This window comes from Magnolia sinica, chromosome 11, assembly GCF_029962835.1.
Source record: "Magnolia sinica isolate HGM2019 chromosome 11, MsV1, whole genome shotgun sequence".
Taxonomy (NCBI): domain Eukaryota; kingdom Viridiplantae; phylum Streptophyta; class Magnoliopsida; order Magnoliales; family Magnoliaceae; genus Magnolia; species Magnolia sinica.
The window spans coordinates 59,517,609-59,544,553 of record NC_080583.1 but is presented as its reverse complement, the minus strand read 5'-3'; the positions used below and the strand labels follow the sequence as shown (position 1 = coordinate 59,544,553).

The 26,945-nt window shown below is 39.2% G+C and overlaps 1 protein-coding gene across 2 annotated transcripts in view; it reads right to left on the bottom strand.

Moving 5' to 3' along the window:
- Positions 1-26,945, bottom strand: part of LOC131219205 (2-oxoglutarate-dependent dioxygenase 33) — a 62,581-nt gene that overhangs the window by 9,446 nt on the left and 26,190 nt on the right. For both annotated transcript variants that reach the window (XM_058214218.1, XM_058214219.1), the window contains 6 exons: positions 18,765-18,883; positions 18,582-18,645; positions 18,353-18,420; positions 2,745-2,803; positions 2,369-2,534; positions 2,230-2,249 (listed from right to left, as the gene is read on the bottom strand). In XM_058214218.1, the coding sequence (XP_058070201.1) occupies positions 2,230-2,249; positions 2,369-2,534; positions 2,745-2,803; positions 18,353-18,420; positions 18,582-18,645; positions 18,765-18,883 (496 nt within the window). The remainder of the gene's footprint in view (positions 1-2,229; positions 2,250-2,368; positions 2,535-2,744; positions 2,804-18,352; positions 18,421-18,581; positions 18,646-18,764; positions 18,884-26,945) is intronic.

The window sequence follows — 26,945 nt, the reverse complement described above, 5'->3', positions numbered from 1 at the left end:
AGCCTAAGAATGAGGGAGGATTGTGTTTGGGGAAAATAAGAGAAGAGAATTGGTCCCTCCTGGGAAAATGGTGGTGGAGGTTCGGGGAGGAGCCAGAAGCTTTATGGAGGAGATGTGATTTTCCATAAGTATGGTAGTGTGGGGGTGGGGGGCTGGTTTGTGGTTCATCCTGGAACAAATAAAGGCTCAAACATGTGGAAAGCTATTAATAAGGTGGGTAGGAGCCCAAGGCCGGATGATCGCCCTATGCCAGGTAACATATGCAGGCTGTTAAAGGACGGCACAGTTTCTTGGTGGAGAAAGGAAATGGTATCCGTCTTGGGAGAGGTATAGCTTAGGGATACCCTCTTGAGACAGTTTTTTCATCCATATTAGCTTATAGTTACGTTGTGCTGGGAGCAGTTGTGTGGAATATGTGTTTGAGAAGAAGCCTAACAGAGAATGAAATGACAGACTATTCTACTCTTTTAGAGACCCTCTCTGCTGTCAAAATTGATTTCTCAATCGACTATAGGAAATACTGGAAATGGTCCCAAGGAGGCTCTTTTACTCCAAATCCCTAATGTTGAAGCTTTGCAATTTTGAAGAAACCCCATTCCCCCAACAGTCCGGGTGGTGGTTTGGTCATGGCAGCCAACAAAATTCTCAGTGGACAATCTAAAGAACTGGAATATTTGTTTCATGTACAGGAACGAGGAACCATGGAATCATCTATTTCTGCATTGTCCATCTATGCAGGCAGTTTGGGTCTTTTTCTGGCAGCTTTTCAACACGAGCTGAATTTTTTTATTTTATTTTATTCTTTTTTTTTAAAAAGGTGAAATTTTATTGCAAAAAGAGAGGAACAGGAAGCTGGTCCTTTCTGGTTGGCCTGCTGGCGGCCTTTCATCAGTTTTTGAGGGAATAGCTGGTTCGACTGCTGGCTCATTTTCGGCTCACGGTAAGGCAATATGGAAGCTGGTCCTATCTGCCATTTGTAGGGGATATGGAGAGAAAGGAATGGGAGGATCACATCAAATGGGCCATCCTTTCTTGTTGCATAGATTGGATGCACTGTCGGCCAGATTTTGCAGGTCTATCTTGTAGGTCTATTTTGAGAGGTTAGGACTCAATCGTGTTCATATGATCCTCTATCCCTGTCTCTAGCCGTAGTTAGCCTGGGGCCTGGACGGGCTGTTTTATATTTTTATATTTATTTTAGTTTGCATTTGAATCTTCTCCTGAGCCTAGGGAGGGTGATGAGAGTGTCGCCTGTTCAAGGATTTTCTGGAGTCGTATGAGTTTTTGCTTAATGAATCTAGTTCTAGTCATCTTTCACAAAAAAAATAAAATAAAATAAAAAATAATAATAATAATAAATAAATAAATAAATAAATACATACATGCGTGCATAATATTGTTTACGACATGAGATATTGTCAATTTTGGAACCAGGCTTGAACAGACAGATGAAGGGGTTTAGACTGAAGAACACTGCAACAGTTCAACCTCCAGTTTGGCTATTAAAATTGTTTGTTAATATAAAATTATAAATATACCGATAGAAAACATCAGTGTTCTACAAATTGTGTATAAATAAGAGAATTGGTGACCAACAACCAGTTGTCGGTTAACCCATCCCTTTCTGTCCTGTCTCTATTTGTGTGTGAAGAAATTTGGTAGACATCTGCCTCTAAGCCTGCTGCAAGCCAAGCGGACGCGGAAGTCCCTGGATCAGAGCTGGTGTTATCATCAGCAGACTGAAATTACAATGCAATGCAACCCTTTTTTACAAGTGTTTTGCCCTTGAAAATAAATGATGTTTTAAAAAGGTGGAAACCGAACTTGAGTACAAAAATGGTTGTAGTGTTATAGGTGATCAGTCTAATAATACCAGAAATAAAAAAGTAAAGAAATATTCCTTCTTAATATCCAAGTTGACGTATGTTTGACATGTCTGATCTTTCAAAAAAAAAAAATTGTTTGACATGTCCGACTCCCACAATTTTTTAAAGATATGGATTGTTTGACTGGGACTAACTCTTAGTTGGGTGCATAAAGAAGGAAATGGATTTCATCTCAATATGCAAATATGCGAGCAGATAAGATTTAGCATTCAAATATTCGGAGCTACACAACAAAATTATCATCCTTAAACAGATAAAGAAAGAGATAAACATCGTAGAAACAAGAGAACTCGGTTGAAATGTGCTTGAAGCACGTAGGTCACACCATCTTGAACCAACTTACCATAGTCTGTGTGAGCACCGCTGAATTTGTTCACAAATGCACATAAAAAACAAACATCATTAGCATAAGACCATGAAAAAGCCAACAATAGGAGGTCCAGGAACATTAGCCAGTACCAAAATCAGCATTTTCACATTACCATCCTATGCCATTATCTTGCATCTCTGGTCTTTTGGTCCCAGTGGAAGCAGGATAACCTATTATACGCATTCCCCAGAATGAATCCCCTGCTCTCTCGCCATCAAATGTGTTAGGTGACCCACCCAAAGCTAAAGCAATACCCCGCATAATTTTTCTTGAAAGATCTGTAAGTTGTGAAAAGAAATAATTTTACCAACATATACAAATGAACCACATAAGATATATGGACATATATTAAGTATAAAACAAAACAAAAAAAAAAAAAAAAAAAACAAAGAAAAAAAAAAAGAGAAAAGAAAAGAAAAGGAAAGGAAAAGAAAAGAAGAAGAAGACAAGAAAAAAGAAAAGAAAAAGAACACAGTCAGGAAGCTTGCCTGTTAGGAGGCTGACATACTCTTCCATCAAGTGCTTGAAGTTGGGAGGATTATCTGGCCTACGGGCAAATTTTCAGAAATCCTTTTAGTCCAATTGAAGAGAAACCAGATCCCAACAATGTCAGGCACACATGCATACATACAGACATACATATGAGAAATGATCCCCTAAGAACTAGTGCACATGAGAGCTCTCATGCACACCAAACTGTGATGTGTTGCTGATATCTGACCTGACCATGAGATGAATCCCATCAAGTTAGAACCAGGCTTAAAAATCCAGCTGATCTGTGCTTGAGGTGGGACACACCAGGGGGAAAAGTCGTGATGTGGTTGCCCTCCCCTGATTCTGTACAGTGCCCCAGTGAAATCAAGGGTAGGCGTTCCCTCCCAACTGTTTCCCTTGCTGTGGTCCACCTGAATCACAAATCAGCCTGATTTTTTAGGGCCTCGCCATAACTTGATGTGATACATTTGATGGTCAGAATAGAATCAGAAAGTTTGGAGCAGGGGGACCTAGCAGAGCGCTGAGAAGAGGAAAAGTCCCAACTTTCTCTCAAAGATTCAAAGAATATACTTGAAAGAAGAGGAGGGGGACCTAGTAGAGGGGGAAAGAGCTTGGAGGGAGGTGCATCGAGCAAAATACAATGCTAGATTGCATGAGGAAGAGATTAAATGGCGACAAAGATCGAGCGCAACATGTTGAAAGCTAGGGACAAAAACACCAAGTTTTTCCATGTGATGGTGAGTGCTAGAGCGCGTGCAAATAAGATCACATCGTTAATGGTGGAAGGGGAAAGGATTGAGGACAATGGAAAGATTAGTGAATCCATAGTCAATTTGGTATAGGAAAGCCTGATCCAACATGAAATGAATGTGGAATTTGAAAGGGGCAAATTTATGCAATCTTTAAAAACAAATTTAAAAAAAAAATTTTAAAAAATCAGCCTTATACATCATAAACACAAGAAGGAAATAAGGTTAATGCAGCAATGATCATGGCCATCCATCACAAACACGAAGTATTTAATCTTCAAATCTGAATTTAGTTGGATTTGGCAAAAGATACAACTTTCATCTTGCAATAGGTCCGTCTAACGATCCAAGTGGATTTTCTAATCCAAAAAATATGAATTTTCTGGATTGGGAAATCTGGAAAATTCATAATAAAAAATTGGTGGTTCTTCAAATTTAAGACTTTGGGTGATGGGATTTGAAAATTGTCAAAATATATAAATGTGGGGATGAAAATCTTTCAAAAAATAATGATTTAGAAAAAAAGAAACATGATCGGCTTTTAGATTTAAAGATTTTAGGAGAAAAGAAAGAAAATAGGTTTAAAGAAAAGAGTACCTTGAGAAGAGAAAGAATGAGAGAGAAGTAAAGGATGAGAAATCACTTCCCTGGGCCTCACGCCCTCTTCCAATCACTGAAAGTCGAAGACGAAATCATCAAAAGCAAAAGCTCTCCTTTTTTTCATAAGCATAACATAGCATCATTTAGGTTTAGGGCAAAACACCCTTATAAATTCATAATTACATGAAATTACCAAAATATCCCTATTAAAAAAAGTTTAAGAAAAAAAAAATTCACACAAAAAATGTGCACACATTGTCCTAAAACTCAAATAAATCAAATGTTATTAAACTAAATTCAAATTCAAGATGCCCAATGGGCCCCAATGATAGTACCGTGAAGAGGGCACAATGAAGGTAGGCTGTGACGATCCAACGGTCCGATCACACCATCATCGCGATCCAACAGTCCAAATGTCTCCTTTAAGCAACTTACACATGTCATGAATATATGTGTAAGGTCTTCAACCTCTAGAGACCCGACCCACACCCGTCATCTAACCACATTGATACAGGTAACGCACCCCTCCTGCGTTGATATACTTTAAATGGTCTAGTGTCCGCATCAACTCCCCTCGGTTGAGAAGAGCTCAACTCCAGTAAGATAAAACTCTTGTGCCTTTCTAACAAATCTGGATCTAGCCTCTGCAACTTCGCTTCCATCAACCATGTGCAGTCAGATGATGGTCAGTTCTTCCACTTCACCAAGTACCTCTGAAATCCACCGTCTTGAGTAAAAACAATTTGCTCATCCACAATTCCTTCAATTTCTTCTCTTTTCTCAGGTATAGTAGGCATAGGTGGTGTAGGTTGGGAAGAAAATTCAGAAATTGGCCAATGGTTTGGAACAAAATTAGGGTCTATAGGATGGCCTGAACAAGGCATTAGATCCTCCACATTGAATGTTGAACTAATCCCCATGCGAGGTGGAAGATCTATCACATACGCATTAGACCCAATCTTTTTCAGAATCTTATATGGTCCTGCACTGCATGCTTGTAACTTCTTAACAGTACCTTGTGGGAACCGTTCTAGCCTCATCCTAACCATTACATAATCACCCTCATTAAATTCTTGAATTCTACGATATAAGTCAGCTGAAATTTTGTATTGTTCATTGCTAGCATTTATCCACCTCCTAATCTCTACATGCAACTCATGAATGTGATAGCAAAATGCATCGGTTGACTCTGAGGGCCTCTGGATGACTGACATAGGTAACAAATCTATGGGCAGTCTAGGTTTGTAACCACTAACAATCTCGAATGGACTCACACCCGTAGACCTATTTACTGAACTGTTATATGCAAACTCGGCGACTGGAAGGACTAAGTCCCAAGTTTTAATGTGTTCACCCACCAAACATCGTAGTAGATTTCCGAGACTTTGATTCACAACCTCAGTTTGGCCATCAGTTTGAGGATGGTAGGCAGACGAGAAGTGGAGTCTCATACCCATCATGTGCCATAATGTCTTCTAAAAATAACTAGTAAACCGGACATCCCTATCAGACACCATGGTCTTAGGCAAACCATGTAATCGAACCATCCCCTCAAAGAAAATATTGGATATGCTGGACGCATCCGAGGTTTTTGAACACGGGAGAAAGTGGGCCATTTTTTAGAAATGGTCTATGACCATAAAAATGGAATCGTGCTTTTTAATTGTCTTCGGAAACCCAAGCATGAAATCCATATTGATGTCTTGCCACGGTGCATGTGACACTGGCAATGGCATGTACAATACAGTAATCTGCTTCTTCTATTTTGCCAGTTAACATGTTCGACATTGCCCTAAAATTTTGGCAACGTCTCGCATGAGAATTGGCCAATAAAATCGATCCTCCACTAGAGCGATGGTCTTATCTCGACCAAAATGGCCAGCTATACCAATAGCATGAAGCTCCCAAACAAGGAAATCCTGGAGAGAAGTGCGGGGAATACAAAATTAGTCTCCTTTGGAAAGGAAGCCATCTTTGAGCACAAACTCACCCGAACTATGCTTGTTACTTAAAGAGTGACACATATGTCCCCCCAAAATCTGGACACATGGGATACTCATCTTTCAATTGCTCAAACCCGACAACTTCTACACTCAAGGAGTTGAGCAATGTCACTCTCTTATTAAGGGCATTGGCTGGTTTGTTCTCAATCCCGGCTTTATGTTTAAGGGCAAATGAATATTCCTGAAGAAACGCTACCCACTTGACATGCCTCGGGTTGAGCTTCTTTTGGGAACTTTAATACCTTAAAGCCTAATGACCAGAAAACAAGACAAATTTTTGCGATAAAGATAATGACACCAATGACATAGCGACTGCACTACCGCATAAAATTCTATATCATAGGTGGAATACTTTTGTTTTGTCTCATTTAGTTTCTCACTGAAATAGGCAACTGGATGACCCCTTTTGGCTTAGCAATCCTATACCTACACCTGAAGCATCACATGCTACTTCAAAGACTTTAGAAAAATCTAAAAGACGCATGACAGGAGCCTCTATCATCTTGCGCTTAATATCTTTGAATGCCTTATCTGCGGCCTTAGACCATATGAACTCCCCCTTTTTAATGTAATCAGTAATGGGAGCCATAATAGTGTTAAATCTTCGAATGAACTGACGTTAAAATGTGGCCAAGCCATAAAAGCTTCTCACATCATGTATGTTCCACGGTTCAGGCTAGTCAACTATGGCCTCGGCTTTTTCTGGATCTGCTCGCATCCCTACAGATGACACTATGAACACTAAAAGGACAACCCTATCAGACATGAAAGAAACATTTCTTAAGGTTCGCACATAACCTCTCCGCCCTAAGGACATTAAAGACTTGTCTCAAGTGGTCGAGATGCAGCTCTTTAGTGGTACTATATATGAGTATGTCATCAAAATAAACCACTAGGAATTTCCCCATGAAGGGTCTCAAAACATGGGTTATCACACGCATAAAAGTACTGAGTGCATTAGTCAAGCCAAAGGGCATGACCAACCACTCGTACAACTCAACCTTCATCTTGAAGGTTGTCTTCCACTCATCTCCTAGGTGTATGCGTATCTGGTGATACCCGCTCTTGAGTTCTATCTTGGAAAAAATGGTGGACCTGATCATCATGTCTAACATATCATTATGCCTCGGTATCGGAAACTGGTACTTGATTGTGATCTTATTACTAGCCCTACTATCCACGCACATCCGCCACATACCATCTTTCATAGGCATTAATAACACTGGTACGGCACATAGACTCATTCTCTCACGAATGAAACCCTTTCGCAGGAGCTCATCTACCTGCCTATGCAACTTTGCCTGCTTTGCAGGGTTCGTCCTGTAATGAGGAAGGTTTGGTAAAGTAGATATCGGGACAAGATCAATAGCATGCTGGATGTCCCGCATAGGTGGAAGCTCATCTGGTAAATCCTCAGGGAATACATCACTGTACTCTAGAACCGGAGTCACCTCAGGGGGTAACTCTATATGAACCTCAGGTGTAACTTCCCTAGCCATTATGGCGTACACTGTCGAATCATCCCATCTCTTTCTCAAACTCTTTTGCATTGATGATATTTAGAAACTTCAGATTGGATTTCCTCTCTTCCTTCCTTGACTCACTCGTTTTCACAACCCTAGCCTTGTCCGTGTGGCTCTTGGGTAGCAACGGATTAATCTTGATTTTCTTGCCCTCATGTGTAAATGTACACACATTCGAGCGACAAAAAATCATGACATCTCTATCGTATAACCACGGCCTCCCTAGAATGATGTGACCTACATCCATAGGTAAAACATCACACCACGTCTTTATATGAACCGATTTGGATGGGGACTAAATACTGCTGGGACACAGGCATAGAAGACGTGTGAACCCAAGAGACCTTGTAGGGTTGAGGGTGTGGGATCAGCTTCAAACCCAAACGAGTGACTGTGCTAGCTGAGACCACGTTGGTGCAACTACCACTATTCACGATGACTTTGCAATTTTTGTCACCGCTCTTGATAAACATGTAGAAAATTGTGCTTCTGCGCCAATCATCACTCTCCTTGGCCTGTGCTAAAGCACATCTAACTATAGCCAGTGGTGTAGCCTCTAGTTTTTCTTCTTTATAATCACTAGCACCTATCTTTGAGTGATATTCCTCGACTTCATAATCACTCAAGTCATCCGCATTTTCATTTGACTCGTCTATGACTAAGGCTTTCCCGCGAGTCTTTGTCATGCACTGGTATGCGAAATGACCCGTACCTTTGCACTCATAACATCTCAAGTGACTACCACTGTCAGGATTGGTACGAAGGCCACCTTTGCCCTTATCATCCTTAGGCTTAGGCGGTGCACTAGCTTGCGCCCTAGGCTAACTTCCAACGTTAGGCTTAGTTCTTTGAAAACCAGAAATAACAATAGAGTCTCGGGACTCAAAGCGCTCATGATATGAGACTTTAGGTAAAGCTCTAACTCTTGGACAACTTGGTAAGCCTGATCCAAGTCACCCACTGCATGAGTCATAAGCTCACGCTGCAGATCCATACGAAGACCCACCTTGAAATGCGCCAACGTCACTAAGGGATCTTCCTGAATATCACACCGCATCATGTACTCCTCAAATTTTGCGATGTAATCTGCAACTAACATAGATCCTTGGCGTAATGCTTGCCATAAATCTAAGAGCTTTTGACAGTACGAAAGAGGAAGATATTTGTCCTTTAATAACTCCATCTCTACCCAATGCATGACTAGGACACCTCCTGATCTCTTGATCCTACGCTCCGTATTTGTCCAAAACAATTTAGCTTGAGCCACAAGTTTCATCTTTGCAAACTGCACTTGACGGTTCTCAGACATCTCATACAATTCGATATAATGGTATGTCTGCTAACCAGTCAAGGAATGCTTTTGGGTCAAGACGCCCATCAAAACTAGGAGCATCTATTTTAACACTCTTTAAGACTCTCTCATCGGCATCATAATGGTCTTGATACTCAATTGCGAGCTACAGATTTTGTGCCGCTCCACAGCCTAGCCCTCTGCCACGTGCTCCATGACCTCTACCACGATTTCCTACCCATTCCTCAACTACTCCCCCTACGTGAGACTGTTTATCCCCTCCAATGTCAGAGATTTCTCTTAGGGATAGTTCCCTCAATGGCGGCCAAATGTTGGTTAATCGTGTTCATCATATCAGTCAACTGCTCCATGTTCAAGATCGGGTGTAAACCAAACCCTCTACTAGTCCGAGTGGGCATATACTATAAGACTCAACTTAGGTTTCATAAAACACGACTCTAGGAATGTTTTGACGTAAGACTATGGACACCAACAATCCTAACCTTTAGAATGATGCAAATGTGGAAATTTTCAGACCTAAATTTCTTTTTTATGATGCAAATCTGAAAATTTTCAAATCTAGACTCTATATGCTATGCATGAAACCCTAAAATAAAAAATAAAAAAGTAAAAATCTAGACTCTTGATAACTCGATCTAAAACAACCCAATGCAAGAACTTGGCTCTGATACTAAAAATGGGTGTAGGATGGCCTAATCCAACCTTAAATGAATGTTGTATTTAAAAGGGGGAGATTTATGCAATCTTTAAAAAATAAAAAATAAAATAAAATAAAATAAATCAGCCTTATACATCGTAAACACAAGAAGGAAATAAGGTTAATGCAACAATAATCACGGCCATCCATCACAAACACGAAGTATTGAATCTTCAAATCTAAATTTAGTTGGATCTGACGAAAGATACAACTTTCGTCTTGCAATAGGTCCATCTAACGATCCAAGTGGATTTTCTAATTTAGAAAATATGAAATTTTTGGAATGGGAAATCTGGAAAAATAAAAAATAAAATTGGTGGTTCTTCAAATTTAAGGCTTTCGGTGATGAGATTTGAAGAATGTCAAAATATATAAATGTGGAGATGAAAATCTTTCAAGATCTAATAATTTAGATAAAAAGAAATAGGATCGACTTTTAGATCTAAATATTTTAGGAGAAAATGAAGAAAATAGATTTAAAGAAAAGAATGCCTTGAGGAAAGAAAAAAGAATAGAGAAGTAAAGGATAAGAAATCACTTCCCTGGGCCTCACCCCCTCTTCCAATCACTAGAAGTCAAAGACGAAATCGTCAGATCAAAAGCTCTTTAAAAAGAAAAAAAAATTCATAAACATAACATAGCATCCTTTAGGTTTAGGGCAAAACACCCTTATAAATTCGTAATTATGTGAAATTACCAAAATATCCCTACTAAAAAAGTTTCAAAAAAAAAAGAGAAATTCGCGCAAAAATTGTGCGCGCACTGTACCAAAACTCAAATAAATCAAATGTTCATAAACTAAATTCAAATTCAAGATGCCCGATGGGCCCCGATGATAGCACCATAAAGGTGGTGCAATGAATGTGTGCCGTGACGATCCAACGGTCCAATGTTTCCTTTAAACAACTTAAACAAGTCACAAACACATGTGTAAGGTCTTCAACCTCTAGAGATCCGACCCATACCCATCATCTAACCACATTTACACGGGTAATGCACGCCTCCTGCATTGATATACTTTGAATGGTCTGATGTCCACATCACAATTACTATAAACATTTTCTATATAAAAAAAAGGGTCATCATAGGCTGGCCCTTGATGATTTGTACTTCAATGCAATTTCAATAGAAGCAGCGGATTCGTTGGAGCAGGCTTTCTCGGAAGAAGAAATAAAGAAAGCAGTGTCAGAGTTGGGCACTGATAAAGCTCCGGGGCTCGATGGTTTCCCTATGGCTTTCTACCAGAAATTTTGGGAAACGTTAAGGGGGATGTGGTAGGCTTTATGCAGGCATTCTTCAACAAAGGTGTAATAGCAATAGAATTGGGGGCAACGTTCATTGCAATGTTTCTCAAAAAGGAATGAGTTGAAAGTTTACAAGATTTTTGCCTTATTAGTCTGTTAGGCGGTCCATACAAGATTTTAGCTAAGGTTTTGGCCTCCAGATTTCGAAAGCATTGGGAAATGTTATTTCGGAGTCCTAAGGGGCCTTTGTGGATGGTAGGAAGATTGTTGACTGCTCTTTTCTGACGAATGAATGTGTCATTTCTTGTTACAAAAAAACGGGAGAAAGGAATAGTTTGCAAGTTAGATATAGAAAAGGCATATGATCATGTTGATTGGGCGTTTCTTGATTACATGTTCGGCAGGTTAGGATGTGGACCTAAATGGCAATCATGGATCCAAAAATGTGTGAGAGCGGCTAAATTTTTGATTTTGGTAAATGGGTTGTTGAAGGGTTTCTTCACTGCTTCTAGAGGGCTACGCCAAGGAGAACCTCTATCTCCATTCTTATTTGTCACAGTAATGGAGGCTCTTAATAGAATGATTGGTAGAGGAGTTCAAATTGGCTTACTGGAAGGCTTTAGGGTGGACAATACAAATTTTCAGATTTCGTATGTCCAGTATGTAGACGATACACTCTTATTATGCAAGGCAGATGATTTCTACGTGCAAAATCTTTGTTTGATCATAGTAAGCTTTGAAGTCGTATCCGTGTTGAAGGTGAACATTTCCAAAAGTGAGAGTCTTGGGATTGGCATTTCTAAGGAAGAGGCTCAATACTTTGCGTTGGTGCTTGGATGTCAGGAAGACCTTTTCAAGAACTTATCTTGGTTTACCATTATGCATAGGGAGGTCAGTGAAACACATGTGGGACAAAGTAGTTGAAAGATGTGAGAGGAAGATGTCTAAGTGGACATTAAGGTACTTATCAATGGGAGGAAGATTGGTTATGATTAAAGCGTCAATGTCAAATCTTCCAGTCTATTTTATGTCTCTTTAAGTGCCCAAAAGTTTGTTCTAAATGCTTTGGAGCATCGGAGGAGGGACTTTTTATGGAAAGGTTTGGATCAAAATCAAAAGTTTCATCTTCTAAAATGGGGCGAGGTTTGTAAGCCAACGGATCTTGGAGGGGCAGGTATTAGGAAATTAGAGGAGATAAATCTAGCTTTTTTAGGGAAATGGGTATTGAGGTTTGGTTCAGAAAGGGGGGTAAATGGAGGGAGGTGATAAGTAGAAAATATGGGGAACAGGAAGGGGGGTTGGTGGACTAAGGCATCCTCACTGTATTGATGTTCCTATTTATGAAAATTGGTGGCACCCATAAAAGATAAAGTGTGGGAGGGTATAGGTTTCAAGTTGGGGAATGGTGAGAAGATTAGATTTTAGGAGGATACGTGGTTTGGTGACTTGAAGTTGTGTGATAGATTTCCATCATTAGTGGGAATAGCTAGGGACGAGGGGATGAAGGTGAACAATTGCTATTCAATGAGGGGTAATGAAGTAACATGGGCCCCCCTACGTAGAAGAAATTTAGTGGATGAGGAAATCAAAGAAATGGTTCATCTTTTACATATGTTACAAAAGGTTCTCCTCAGTGTTCCCATTGTCAATGAAATGTCGATATTATCGCCCATAATATCGGTGTCGCTAGACTAGAGACATCGATACCCCAATTTTCGTTTCTCTCCGAATAATCGGCAAAATATCGAAGATATCATTGATAATTTTGTGTTATTGCCGAGAATATTGACTGCAACCACCAACCACATAATCTATCACTAGAAGATTGTAGCCAAGAACCTCTTTTTTCGATAAATAGGTAAAAATCAAGAAATAAAATTGGAAGATCACTTTGATTTCGCTACTTATGTAAATATGTGAGAGTGATCTCATACCTGGTTGATCGAAACTCAGAACTCAGAAGAACACTTTGATTAACAACGTCGATTTTCAAACATTGCATAGAAGTAAGAAAAACCTCAAAATTTCCCTTTCCTTTCTCGGTTGGAAGCTCAAAATTTCGACGAAAATCAGGGATTTTGGGAATTTCCTCACAATTTGGGAATCATTTAGGGTTTGAAACCCTCCCTCAAAAATTCCTCTTGCTTTGGTGAGAATCCCCCTCCGAACGAAATTTTATAGCCTTTTTTTTTGAGCCTTTGATGATATAGGGGACGCAGAATAGCTACAGACGGCTTAGTAGCGATTCGCTACATCACCAAGTTCCGTGGACCCCACCATGATATATTTGTTATATCCATATCGTCTATCCATTTGGTGAGATCATCTTATGCCATGAGCCAAAAAATGAGGCATATCCAAAGCTCAAGTGGACCCCACCACAGAAAACAGTGGGGACAGTGACACCCACCGTTGAAAACTTTCTAGGGCCCACCATGATGTTTATTTGAGATCCAACCTGTTCATAAGTTCACACAGACATGGAAGAAGGGAAAATTATAAATATTATCTTGATTGAAAACTTTTGTGGCCCTCATGAACTTTTTAATGGTAGGCATTCAATCCCCCATTGTTTTTTGTGGTGGGGTCCACTTTTGCTTTGAATCTGCCTCATTCTTTGGCTCATACCATAAAATGATCTCTCCAAATGGATGAACGGTTTAGATATAACACATACATCATGGTGGGTCCACAGAACTTGGTGACGTCCCTAGATATAACACATTTTTTCGCTCCGAGTAACTCGTACTCTTAATCGTACTAAATAAACTCTCTTGGGCCCACTATGAATGTATGTGGTTTATCCACGCCATCCATTCGTTTTCCAAATCATTTTAGTGGTTAATCCCAAAATTGAAGCATATCCAAAGCTCAAGTGGATCACACCAAAGGAAACATTGAGAATAACGATTCCACCATTGAAACCTTCATAGGGCCCATAGTGATGTCTATTTGTCATCAAAACTGTTCATAAGATCATTAAGCCATGGATGAAGGTAAAACATAAAACATCAGCTTGATCCAAAACTTCTGTGGCCCCTAAGAATTTTTCAATGGTATATGTTCAATTCACACTGTTTATTGTGGTGTGGTCCACTTGATGTTTGGATATGCTTCATTTTTTACATGAAGCCCTAAAATTATAGGGTAAAATGGGTGGACAAGGTGGATAAAGTACATAAATCATGGTGGGCCCTATAGAGTTTTTACTCAGTATGCAATACGCTTTGGGATTCTTCCCGATGAAGTCATGGGTGTGCAACTTCCATGGCTTGGTGCTCTGTGGGGCCCACTATGATGTTTTTTTGCCATCCAACCTCTTGATTAGGTCATACAGACCTAGAATGAAGCGAAAACACAATTATCAGCTTGATCGGAAACTTTCATGACTCTTAAAAAAATTTTGATGGTGGGATTCAATCAATATTGTTTTTTTGATGTGGTCCACTTGAGATTTGGATCTACTTCATTTTTGGGACCATGCACTAAAATGATTATCTGAAACGGATGAATGGGGTGGATTTGTCATAGCAATAAAATTGGGCCCCACACGGTAAAGATAACACAGTGTTACCCATGTAACATCGAGCGGCTGTGGGGTCATCTTGATGTATGTGACTAAATCCATGCCGTCCATCTGTATTGAAAACTCATTTTAGGGCATGATCCAAAAAATTGAAGCAAATCCAAAATTTAGATGGACCATAGTATAGGAAACAATAGTAATTGACCATTAAAATTTTTTGTGGGCCACAAGCCTTAGATCAATATGATATTTGTGTGGTGATGCAGGACAATTAACCACTTGCTCTAAAAGCTCAAACTAATAGAGCATGGCGAAATAATCCTGGCAGAACCCTCCTCGTGGGCCCTAAATCCATGGGTTCCTCCTCACACCACCCACCCGCCTGACACGGGCCCCAAATCCATGGGTTCCACAAGTTGCCCACCCTGAGTGTGCCCCTGCATCCCACAAGCCACTCCACTCGAGTCCGATGTGAAAATGCCCCCACATTAATCACCCCCGGTGAGGAGTCTCAAACACAAAACATCCCACTCTGATACCAATTTGATGTAGGACAATTAACCACTTGCTCTAAAAGCTCGAACTGATAAAGCACTGCAAATTAATCACTTTATCTCATAGCCCTGGCCCTAAATCCGTGGGTTAGGTCATCGACTAAACCCTCCTTGTGGGCCTCAAATCCATGGGTTCCACCTCACATGACCCACCCACCTCACACGGGCCCCAAATACATGGGTTCCGTAAGTGGCCCACCTCGAGTGCCTGCTTCCCACAAGCCACCCCACTCAAGTCCGGTGTGAAAATGCCCTTGCATTATTTGGTCTCTTCATATAGGTCTTTGTGACCTATAAACAGATTGGATGATAAATAAACATTCCAGTGGACTCCATGAAGTTTTTAGTTGTGGAGATTCAATCACGACCGTTTCCTATGGTGTGGTCCACCTAAGATTTTAGCATGCTTCATTTTTTGGATTATGATCCAAGGTCTCACCTAATCCGCTCTAGGGTAATACCCCTGGAAGGACCCGGATTGCCTACTAAAGTTGTTAGTAGTGCTCCATGGGACCCACCATGATGTTTGTTTTTATCCATGCCATTCATTCATTTTTTTCATATCATTTTAAGGCATGAGCCAAAAAATTAGGAATATCCAAATCTCATGTTAAGCACAATACAGGAATCAGTGGTGATTGAACGCCACCATTAAAAACTTCTTTGGTGTCATAAAAACTTTGGATGAAGCTGATATTTGTTTTTTCTTTCAATCACCACTGTTTCTTGTGGTGTGGTCCACTTGAGATGTGGATCTGTCTTATTTTTGGGCCCAAGCCATAAAATAATCTTTAGAAATAGATGGACGGCGTGGATAAAACATATATATATATATATATATATATATATATATATGATCTCCCGGTGGAAGTGATTAGTGATGTTGGGCCCCAGAATGTCACTACTCCTAGAGGTAGTTGAGGTGGATTCCTTTAAATGGCTGAAGGGTAAGTCTGGTTCATTCTCAGTTTGGTCTCTCTATCATCATTTGATTGAAAATGTAGCTAATGAGGACATCTTCCCTACGTCCCTTCTTTAGCATTAGGGTGCTCCATTGAAGGTGGTGGCTTTTGAATGGCTCGTAGGAAGAAATAAAGTGTTAACAATCGATAATATGTGCAAAAGGAAGATAATTCTTCCAAATATATGTTTGAATTCCTTCAGGGAAGGGCGGAGATTTGAGTTTGCTACCAATTTTTTGGGCTTTATGGTGGGAAAGAAATGAGTGTTGTTTCAGGAATAGAAAAGGAGCAATGGGCGTTTTTTTCCAAAGGGCGATTCTTAATATAAAGAAGTGGGCGGAAGCCTAGATTTCTGAGCGTGATGCATTTATTTTATTGGAGGTTTGAGATGTCTATTTGTACATGGGTCCTTTTTCTCTCTTGCGTTGGAGCTATTTTTGACTCTGGGTTCTCTTGTATATTTGGTTGAGGCCTTGTGTATATGAAATATCATCATCGTTTCAAAAAAGAAAAGAAAAAACATTTGCTTGTCAAAATGAATGTCAACAACACATCCCCCATGGACCCCGATGCATGCACGTGAGATTCCCTTGCACACCAGTTCGTAGTTGAGGCCTTGTGTATATGAAATATCATCATTGTTTCAAAAAAGAAAAGAAAAAACATTTGCTTGTCAAAATGAATGTCAACAACACATCACAATGGGGCCAACCCCATGGACCCCAATGCATGCACGTGAGATTCCCTTGCACACCATTTCGGAGAGGCTCACGTGAGATTCCCATGCACACCAGTTCGTAGAGGAGCCTCTCTCTCTCTCTCTCTCTCTCTCTCTCTCTCTCTCTCTCTCTCTCTCTGGACACACACACAAAAGATCCAATAGGATCAACTGTACCAACAGTCGACCTACTGAGAAGTCCACCATGATTTGTGTTAGATATCACAGCTGTCCATCGTCCACAACCCCTGAAGAAAATAGGACCCCTCAAAAATAAGTTGGATCAGGAACTGTGGTGGGCACAACATCTGGAACAGTGTAGAATTATGTAGGAAACCACTAAATCGTGTGTTCTGGCCCACCTGAGTTCAGGAATGACCTGATTTTTGGGTTTTCCCTAATTTAGGTGGGCTCGGCAGAATGAATAGATTAGATGATGCATAAACTACATGTTGTGCGCCACAGTCCATTTGTGGGCATCCCCTCTTCATTGTTTCCTGTGATGCAGCCCACTGGAATTATGGATCAAGCTGAATTTTGGGCCCTGGGCCTAAAAAGAGGGACGTGCCAGCTAGACGGCTTGAATTTCCAGTCCATATCATGGTGGGCCCCACAGAGGTCAACACCAACACAATTACGGTAGTGTTGACACTACTGGATCGTTTTACACAAACACACATAAGCATTTGCATCCACATTGCTTCAACTTCAGAGTCTATACCAAAGGCATACAAGATATTGTAGTGCATTATGTCATAGAACAAATCAGCACACAAGATACAACGTCAAAAAGATATTCAAGTCTTCTACCAGCATACACTGAATTGCATATGTGAAGGTGGTGTAAATGTGGAATTGGGAGGTGGGTGTGTATGTGTGTGTGGATATCTTATGGTGTGTAAGGTCACTCAAAAGTGATGATCAACATATGCAAAAGGTTAGCTCATCGTGATGGGATTTTGGAAAGATACAAATGGAAGCATACTTTTCAAATTTGAAAATAATTCTCTGAATCTGAATAAGGGTTGACTCAATGAGTAGATTTCCGATTTCTAGAATAAAACCTAAAATGAGTGTTTCAGGTCTTATAACTTAGATCAAAGCCACAAAGGATAACATTATTGATGCCAATCTTCCTCGAACAGAAGAAGTCTCTCCACAATCTATCTTGAATGAAGAATGGATGCCCAAGCAAATCTAGATCTCACTGTAGGACTAAGATCTAGATCAAGGGTTGAGATCAATTCAAAAGATGGAATATAGAAGCAATGAGAGAAGATAAAGAATTCTTCCACTTTCTCTCTCACACTCTCTCTATTCTCTCCTCTTTTCTCCTTAGAAAATGTGCAAGAAGAGGGGGAAGGGTGGGGCTCTCCCTCCTTCCCATCTTCTTTCTCTTTCTTCCTTCTTTCTCCTAGGAGTGGCACAAAGGTTCCATTCTCATTCTTGGTTCCACCAACAACGATAGTTGCCAAATCTACATACATGACAAATTGTAGGTCTCAATACCCACTAGAATATCACAGACCTCATCCTCCTTTGAATCATTAATCCAAATCAGGTTAAAGAATACAAGCAATGCCAAAACATTGTGATCCCTCTCCATAGAAACAACATTGAAATACTGAATAGCCCATCTAATCAGATCCATCTTTTTACAGAGAAAAAATGCTGTAAAAAATCATCTAAATAAGGATTCTAAAGTTACCGTACCACATATTACATCCTTCCAAAGTTTTGCCAAGAGCACCATAGATCCCAGGTTCCACTTCCCTATAGCACTGTAACCAAGAAAAGGGTGTACCACAAGTTTCATTCAAAACCTTTCATTCAGAAGAACATGTTGATAACTTCGAGTGTAGCAAACCATAAAAATGTACGGAGGCAAATTCATTCAACAAAAATATACAACACAATAGGCGATGAACTATAAAACACTTACATCAATAGCTTCATGCACATCAGGCTTGCCTTGGGTTATATTTTCTCCAATTCTCTGATATCCTCTGCTCTCAAGTGTTAGCTTGCAATTGCAAGAAATTACTAGAATACCTGATAGTATAAACTGAAAATAGATTCTCATTCTCAATGCATACATGTAGTATGCTAGTTCCAGGAAGCACACCTGAACCCAGTTGCCACAGACATCTTGATCTTAAGTTTTTCCTCATATGGAAGACTGAAAAACTTGCGCATCACATCTCTAACCTCTTTGAGGAGGGACTCAGGAACACCATGGCCCTTCTGATCAAGAACAATAGCATCAACCAAATAAGAAATAGATTAGGTTAATGAATAAATGAAATTTGTATGGAAAAAACTGAATATTGTGGGGAAAAAAAAAAAAAGAGGCAAAATAATTACTGGATTTTAGCATTTTTACATTATCAACATTGGATGATTTACGTACTACCACTTGATTTTGCAGAAAAAATTAATATGGTGCTTGATGCATCCAAGCAACGCATAAAGAGTCCATGATCAATAGAATCTGATTGGACCTGTGACCACAGCCCCAATCGGGTTGGGATTTCGTTTCTGCTCCTATAGATCATAAATGCGAAGTATTTAATGTGTTGTATAAAAGCATCTTAAGGATAGTGTATGAGGAGATATAAGTGGATTTAAATGTCTTCGGTAGTAGTAAATGACTGTGGACAACAGCCAAATGTGATCCTTTCTGGAGTTTGTGCAGAAAACTATCCCATATGCATGCATAAGGTCCATACTAATGCTATAGAAGGAAGAACACTTGAATGTGGAGTCTTCATGCAATACTGTGAGGTTAGAGGAGATAAACATGTAGACCCAAAGATCATCATACATCTGTGCCAGAAGACCATATGCATGGTTGATGGAGTTAAAGTGATTCAGACCCTTAGTTGTTTGGTTAGCTGTTATCCATTAAGTAGCTGAGTAGAAAACGTCTCTGTAGACCAATAGAATTTGAGCATTGGTTTCCTAATTAGAACTTCGCTAACCACACCACGTGTGCAATAAAGCTGAGGTACACGCCACAAAAATTTTCTAGCAGGGCACAATACATCTGAGATCAATTCCATCCATCAGAACGACACCACTATATTGATGCCCTAGTCCAAGGATCAGGTTGTTCTAATCATCAGATGCGCCATCATTAGCAAAAAAAAATGTACAGTTCTAAAAAACTTGGCTGAAGTTTTCTGACCCATCCACCTGTTTCCAGTATTGAGCCTCACATGCTCAGTGGACTAGATTTATTTTTGGGATAAGATGTACAAAGTCAGACCAATGATGGATGTATAGGATCTTGTACCTATCTATCATGTGGGCACATGTGTGGTGTGTACAATCATGGTGTGCCATAACGGCCGTTGCAGGGCCATAAAGGTTGTTATGTAAAGGTAACGGTGGCAATTGTTACACATTACAGGGTCGTAACGGCTGTTATGGGAAAAATTGTAACTGTCATTATGGCCTCCATAATGGCCCATTATGCCCCCCATAAAGGACTTAACAGCCCCAAACGGTCCATTACAGGGCAGATATAGGTTTCTTGGATTTTTTTTAATAAAAAAAGAGACCACAATGGCCGTTACGGAGACCACAACGACCATTACGGCCCTTATTATACGGGTAATGGTGGTGGCCATTACGGCCACCATTGCCATTATGGAATACCTTGGTGTACATGAGCTTTATTGCATACAAGTATTATGGACCTAGCAAAGCTCTCCTAATTAACTATGCAAGTAGTAGTTTTTGTATTTGTTATTATTATTATTATGATTTGGTTGCAATAACCAGTAGGCTTTCATTCTAGGCATTTGGTTTAAATTGCATACGAACATATAGGGATGGATTTATTTGTTGCAATAAATATTGCTTCCTTTTCTTGATTTCCTGCCATGGGAATTGTTGATCGTGAATCGAGTGAAGCTAATTTGTGGCACACGCATTAAGGATTCAAACTTCCAAATTGGCATGAATTCATCCGTATTAAAAAGTTCAGATTTTTTTTTTCACAGTATGCCAAAACGGTTATGTAATGGTAATGGTAGTAACTGTTATGTATTACGGGGTTGAAACACATCATAACAGTAACAGCGGTGGCCGTGTTTACCATTATGGAACACCATGGATATTTTTTTTCCAGTCTAACTGCATCAATTTTTGTATCAAAGAAAGTCTTTCCAGGGTTTCTTTCTTCCCTTTCCATTCTCTTCTTCAACTAAACCCTAATTAGTCCTTTTCCTTAAATCTGCAATACATTTAACACAGTTACCCCAACCCTATCCCAATTTCATCCCCGAAACTTATTCCCAATCATCCCGACATCTGAAACCCAAACTGCAACCCTCCTATAAATGTAAGACCCTTATTGACAGTCCATCTTCCCTGTAAAACACTAACCACAGCCCCAAGATTCCATCCCCAAACCTTCATAAATCCCCCATTTCCAAATCCTAAAAATTGTACACATATAACCCCACCCATAGCACCAATTCTGCTCCGAAATCTGAAAGCTTATACCCAGTTAACAAATACTAATTTACAGTTTTTACACCCCAAACACTTTGCCCGAGCCCATAATCCAGCTGTACACCTTATAATACATTTAACCAACCCTTTGACCAATTCACTGCCTTCATCCTCAATCCAACTCCATCTGCAGCCACCAATCCCTGTTTTCATGAGAAACTAAATCCTTAGTTGCATGAAGCATGATGCCACGTGGCAACAGATTCAGGCACAGGAATGGGGAAGCGTGTATTTTCAAATGTTAGAAACTATAAATGGCTAGGAAGCAGGAGCAAGAACTCAAGTCAAAAGAACGATTCAAAGCAAGAGTGGCACCTAGTTGGAATAATCATGCAACTTAAGTATCAACCACAAAGTCCTAACCCACAGCCCTAATCTCCACAACTCTACCAACTTTGCCCCTATAACGGTCCTTTTCACACCTAAACCCTTACAGAGCTCATAAACCTGAACTATAACTGCTCAAAAGATCCACCAAACCCAAATTATAAACCTCAACCCATCCTTTCCAGTACCACCCTCACACGGTTCCTTTACCAACCTACAATCTACCTGAAAAATCTAATCAGAGCCAGCTCCTTAAAACCCTAAAACCAATCCTAGCCCTTAAGCCAATCAATCCCAAATCTGTCCACAGTTCACTAAAACCTAACCTGTTGGCATGCAATTCCTGACCTAACAGACAGTCCCAAAATAAATTTAACTTGCATCATATTGCCTATATGAATCTGGAACCGTATATTGGATCTGGACCCAACCGTACTGTATGCTGTAGATAAACATGCAGAAACATAAAAACTGAATTATAGGAACCTGGAACTTGTCATTGCCAATCAAAGAAAAGATCCAAAAGCTTCTCAACAGTCCTACAATGAATGGATAGAACCAGTGTTTTAAGTATCGACGATATCAGCCGATATATCCCACGATATATCTTGTATCCCACCGGTGCATTATGGAAGGCACAAGTAGTGGGATATATCCCACATGTTCCATCCGGTGAGCATTTTCAATTTTTTATCCTTTTTTTTTTTTCTATAAATCATGTTAAATCAGTGTCAAATTGTTACAAAACAATCATGGATTAGGAGCTTCAATTTCGAGATTTGAATGAGATGGGCTGAGTTGCGGAAAATTGAAAAAAAAAAAATCAAAATTTTCCAATTTCTCACAAATCGGTTGCAATCTGTGTCTGAACATAAAATCAAACATGTATGTAGTAGTATTAGTATCGCGACAAGTTTCACTGGCCAGAGATACGGAAACAATATCGATATTACCGATAATATCGCTAATAACCGGAAATGCAGGGGAAACATAGGAAAAATGGTGGAATTTTCAACGAAACCCCAGGATATGTTAAAATGTACATATTTGCATATTTAGAAGAAAAAAATGCAAAAAGAATGCATACATAACAAGTTCCCATTTAATAGGGCTTTAAAAGCATGTGTTGTTGTAAGAAATCAGTCCAACCATCCCATCCAAACATCCATCGATATTGCAAAATATCAACAACACATGATATTTCACCAAGAAATCATCAACAATTGGAAAGAAAACGAAAGATTGTGGTTCAATATTGCACATGTTGCGATATCGATAATATCGAGATATTATTAATATTATCAATGACAAATAAGGTGTTCCATAATGGTAACGGTGGCCGTAACGGCCACCACCGTTACCTTTACAATACGGGGCATAACAGCTGTTATGGCCCCGTAACGGCCGTTACGGTCTCTCTTTTTTATTTTTTTATTTATTGAAAACCCCCCGAAAAACATTTATCTGCCCCATAGTGTTGATTAAAAAGTATGAAAAACAGGTATTTGTCCCGTAATATGAAAGTGCCCTTGTTTGTCAATTAAAGTGACGGTTGAATCATAAAGTCCAGTGAGCCCCACATGGAAGACTACAAGCTGAAGACTCAACGAAGGGGAAGTGTTCAAAGATCTCTAAAACACCTCAGGTAATAATCCCCTTGAAAATGTTCTAATCATTCCCAAAATCAATTAGGAAAACATCTTGGCAAGATTAGAAATATGGAAAACCAAGTTGTAAGAACATCTGGAAAAAACACAAGTTTTCTGCAACTTTCGAGTCATCGAACACTATTTGATTACATCGAAAAATGACTCAATTTTGTCCAGCAACCAAATCGAAATTCTAGAACAAAGCTCGATTACATCGAACAGGTTTCAATGACATCGAACTCACAGGTTCGATGACATTGAACCTATCTCGATGACATCGAAAATGAGCACTCAATGGTCCAGCAAGCTCAAGTTGCAAATCAGTAAAATAATCGATGAATCGAAATACGTTCAATGACATCGAATTTCAAAATTCGATGACATCAAACATGTACTTTTTTTTTCGTTAGCTTGTCAGTACACCCCACTGTCAATTGACACTTCATTGTTAGCCACCCCCACTAGGGATCGATACCAAGACCTCAGTGTTGAAACGAGGTATCTTTCACTCAGTCTACCACTTAAGCTATGGATCAGGGTGTATTGAACATGTACCTAACTTGTCCAGAGAGTTCTATTGAAAAAATCCTGAACTCTTCGATGACATCGAATTCCCTTCAATGACATTGAAATTCAAATTTCGATGGCATCGAAAGTATGTTCGATTACATTGAAAATGAACCAGACTTGTCCAGAGTGTTTTATAGAAAACATATTGAACTCTTCGATTACATTGAATTGCCTTCGATGAATTTCGATGACATCGAAGCATGTTCAATGACATTGAATAATTAAACGAGATTGTCCAGCAAGCTCCAAGCATTTTTAGAGAAAATCCCAATGCCATCGAACTGTCATTCGATGACATCAAAGGTGACCTTCGACGACATTGAACGCATACAGAGTCTGCTCGTTTTTTTACCGTTGGGATTTTTGCTTTTATATTCGGACGCTTGCTTTCTTAATTTGTATTAAGAAAAATAGTGAGATTTAAGAGAGTTATTGCTATCTGAATACCACCTACCATCTTAAATCCCTTTTCTCATGTGAATTCATCCTTCAACCCTATCTTAAATGCAATCATTGAAGAATCAATAGATTGGATTGAAGGATGAACTCCACCATTCAAGGATCTTCTAGCAACTCATTTATTGGCAAATCATTGAGCTGGAATCCTGTGAATGCTTAATATTTGGGAATCTCATCCACACTTAAAGACCGACATTTAATAGAGGAGATTCACCAAAATACCTTGACCCAACAACCGGCGACTTGTATCAGAAGCATCTATAATTGTTGCACATCAAGGGAACTGAAGACTCTTCATCAACAAGGGAGATCATCTTCAGTATATGCTAACAAGGGGCTCACTCACAAGTAATAAAGTCGATAGAGTCTGAAACCCCTTACTTGTGTAAGATCTAGTTTTAGAGTTTGTTCTCAAACTCGCTAAGACCTTTCATAGGCCTCCAATGGGAGAATACATATAGTGTCTTTATGTAGGACTTATGTGCCTTGTGTAGGCATATGATTTTGCCTTGTGTAGGCATATGAGTTTGCCTTATGTAGGCACCTAGTTCATACCTTGTGTAGGTTGTGAAGGTTTATGCTTAACCTGATTTAAAAACCATTTGATAGTGAAATCCGGCACACTCTAGGGTGGAGTGCATCAGCCAGGAGTGGAGTAGGCACGTAGCCAAACCACTATATATTGTTGTGTTTGTGATGATTGCCCTTGCTTATATGTATTGAATATGTGATTGTTTACTTTATGCATAATACATGTTTGATAAAATGCAGCACTCAGAATTCTCAATGTCTTAGAACTTCAATTTAAATGATCTTGTTATAATCCTGCTCAACTTGCATTAGATTGGTAGCATTTATAGTTTAGTAGGATTAAAGTTTTAAAAAGTCCGATTCACCCCCTTCTAGGACACTTTGACATACATCCAGACTTCAATAGTAGCAGTCATACCACAATTTCATAATAGACCATTACAGGGCTATTATGGCCTTTATAGGGGACGTAACGTGCCGTTAATGGCAATTACAGGTCATTTTTTTCCATAACGGCCGTTACGACCCCGTAACGTGTAACGGTTGCCACTGTTACCTTAAAAGTAATGGCCTTTATGGCCCGGTAACGGCCTTTACGGTACACCATGATGACAAATTGAACACTAAATACAACTATGTGCCCATGAAAAAAAAAAAATATTTTTTGAAGGTTGGCGATATTATTGAAATACCTTCGATACACTTATGATTCAAGCATTACCTAGAATTTACATAGTCAAAAATATTGGCGATACATTGGCGATATTGATGCATTGGTAATACAAGCAGCAAGTAGAATTTACATAATTGAAAATATTGACGATTACATTAGCGATATTGATATGTTGGCGATACTTAGTGATACATTGTTAATACCTGAAATTTTTTATACTACCAGCATTATCGGTATCACTACTAGTGTTATCGGTATTGCTGAGCTGGAGATAAGGATAATATCGGAGATATTTCAATAATATCGGAGATAATTCGAACATCAGGCGTATCAAACAAAATCGAAACAATGTGAAATTGATCTCATTCATAAGCTTATTAACTTTTTAATGAGTCCAATGTTATGTAATACAAATGCTATTTGAGTACGTTATGGCCATTTTTTAAGGGATGTGTATAGTTGTGACATAATTACAAGTTAAGAATATGATTGAATCTTATTGGTTGTTGACATTTAAAATCAATTTTATTGGGCAAGACGTTTGTAGACACATCATAAGTATAGGTTTGAGAGTAGTGTTTGAAATATCAGTATCGTGTTATGTATCATAACCTTGGGATCATTGTTTGAATTATCTCCGATATTATTGTTATCTCCAGCTCGACGATACCGATAACACTGGTAGCGATATCGATAACACCAGTAGTATTAGAAATTCCAGGCATCAGTAATGTATTGCTAAATATCACCAATATTTTCAATTATGTAAATTCTAGGTGTCGCTTGTATTGCCAATGTATCGATATCGCCAATCTATCAACAATATTTTTTTACCGTGTAAATTCTAAGTGACGCTTGTATCACAAGTGTATTGGCGATATTTCCATAATATCACCAATATAGAGATATCACGAAAAGTTTGTTTATGAAAAAAAAAATTTATATTTCAAATTTTTTATGAGCACATTGTTGTATGCAGCTTTCAAATATTATCGTTATCGCAACATGCGCGATATCAAGACCATAATTTTTCGTTCATTTCCAATTGTCAATGATTTCTTGGCAAAATATTGTGAGTTATCGATTTTCTACAATATCGATGGATGTGTAGTTGGAAGGTTGCATGGATGATTGGATGGGAGGGATGGGATGGTTAGATTATTTCTTACGACGACACATGCTTTTAAGCCCCCATTAAATGGAAACTTATTGTGTATTCATTCTTTTTGCAATTTTTTTATTCCTAAATATACAAATATGTGTATTTTAGCATCTTCTGAAGTTTCACTAAAAATTCTACCGGTTTCCCCTATGTTTTCCCACATTTCTAGTTATCAGCAATATTATCGGCGATATTGATATTGTTTCCGTATCCCCAGCCAGCGAAACTTGTAGCCATACCGATACTTCGAACACTGGATATGCCAAAAGTTACACAGAAGTGCTGGAAATGGTATTTGGGACATTATATAAATAGCTAAAAACTTGGAAAAAAATATCTAGAAAGAAATTATGTTGAATCAAGAGTCACTAAGAAATCTCATGTGGGACCCACAATGGTGGCCCACTCTTTAGG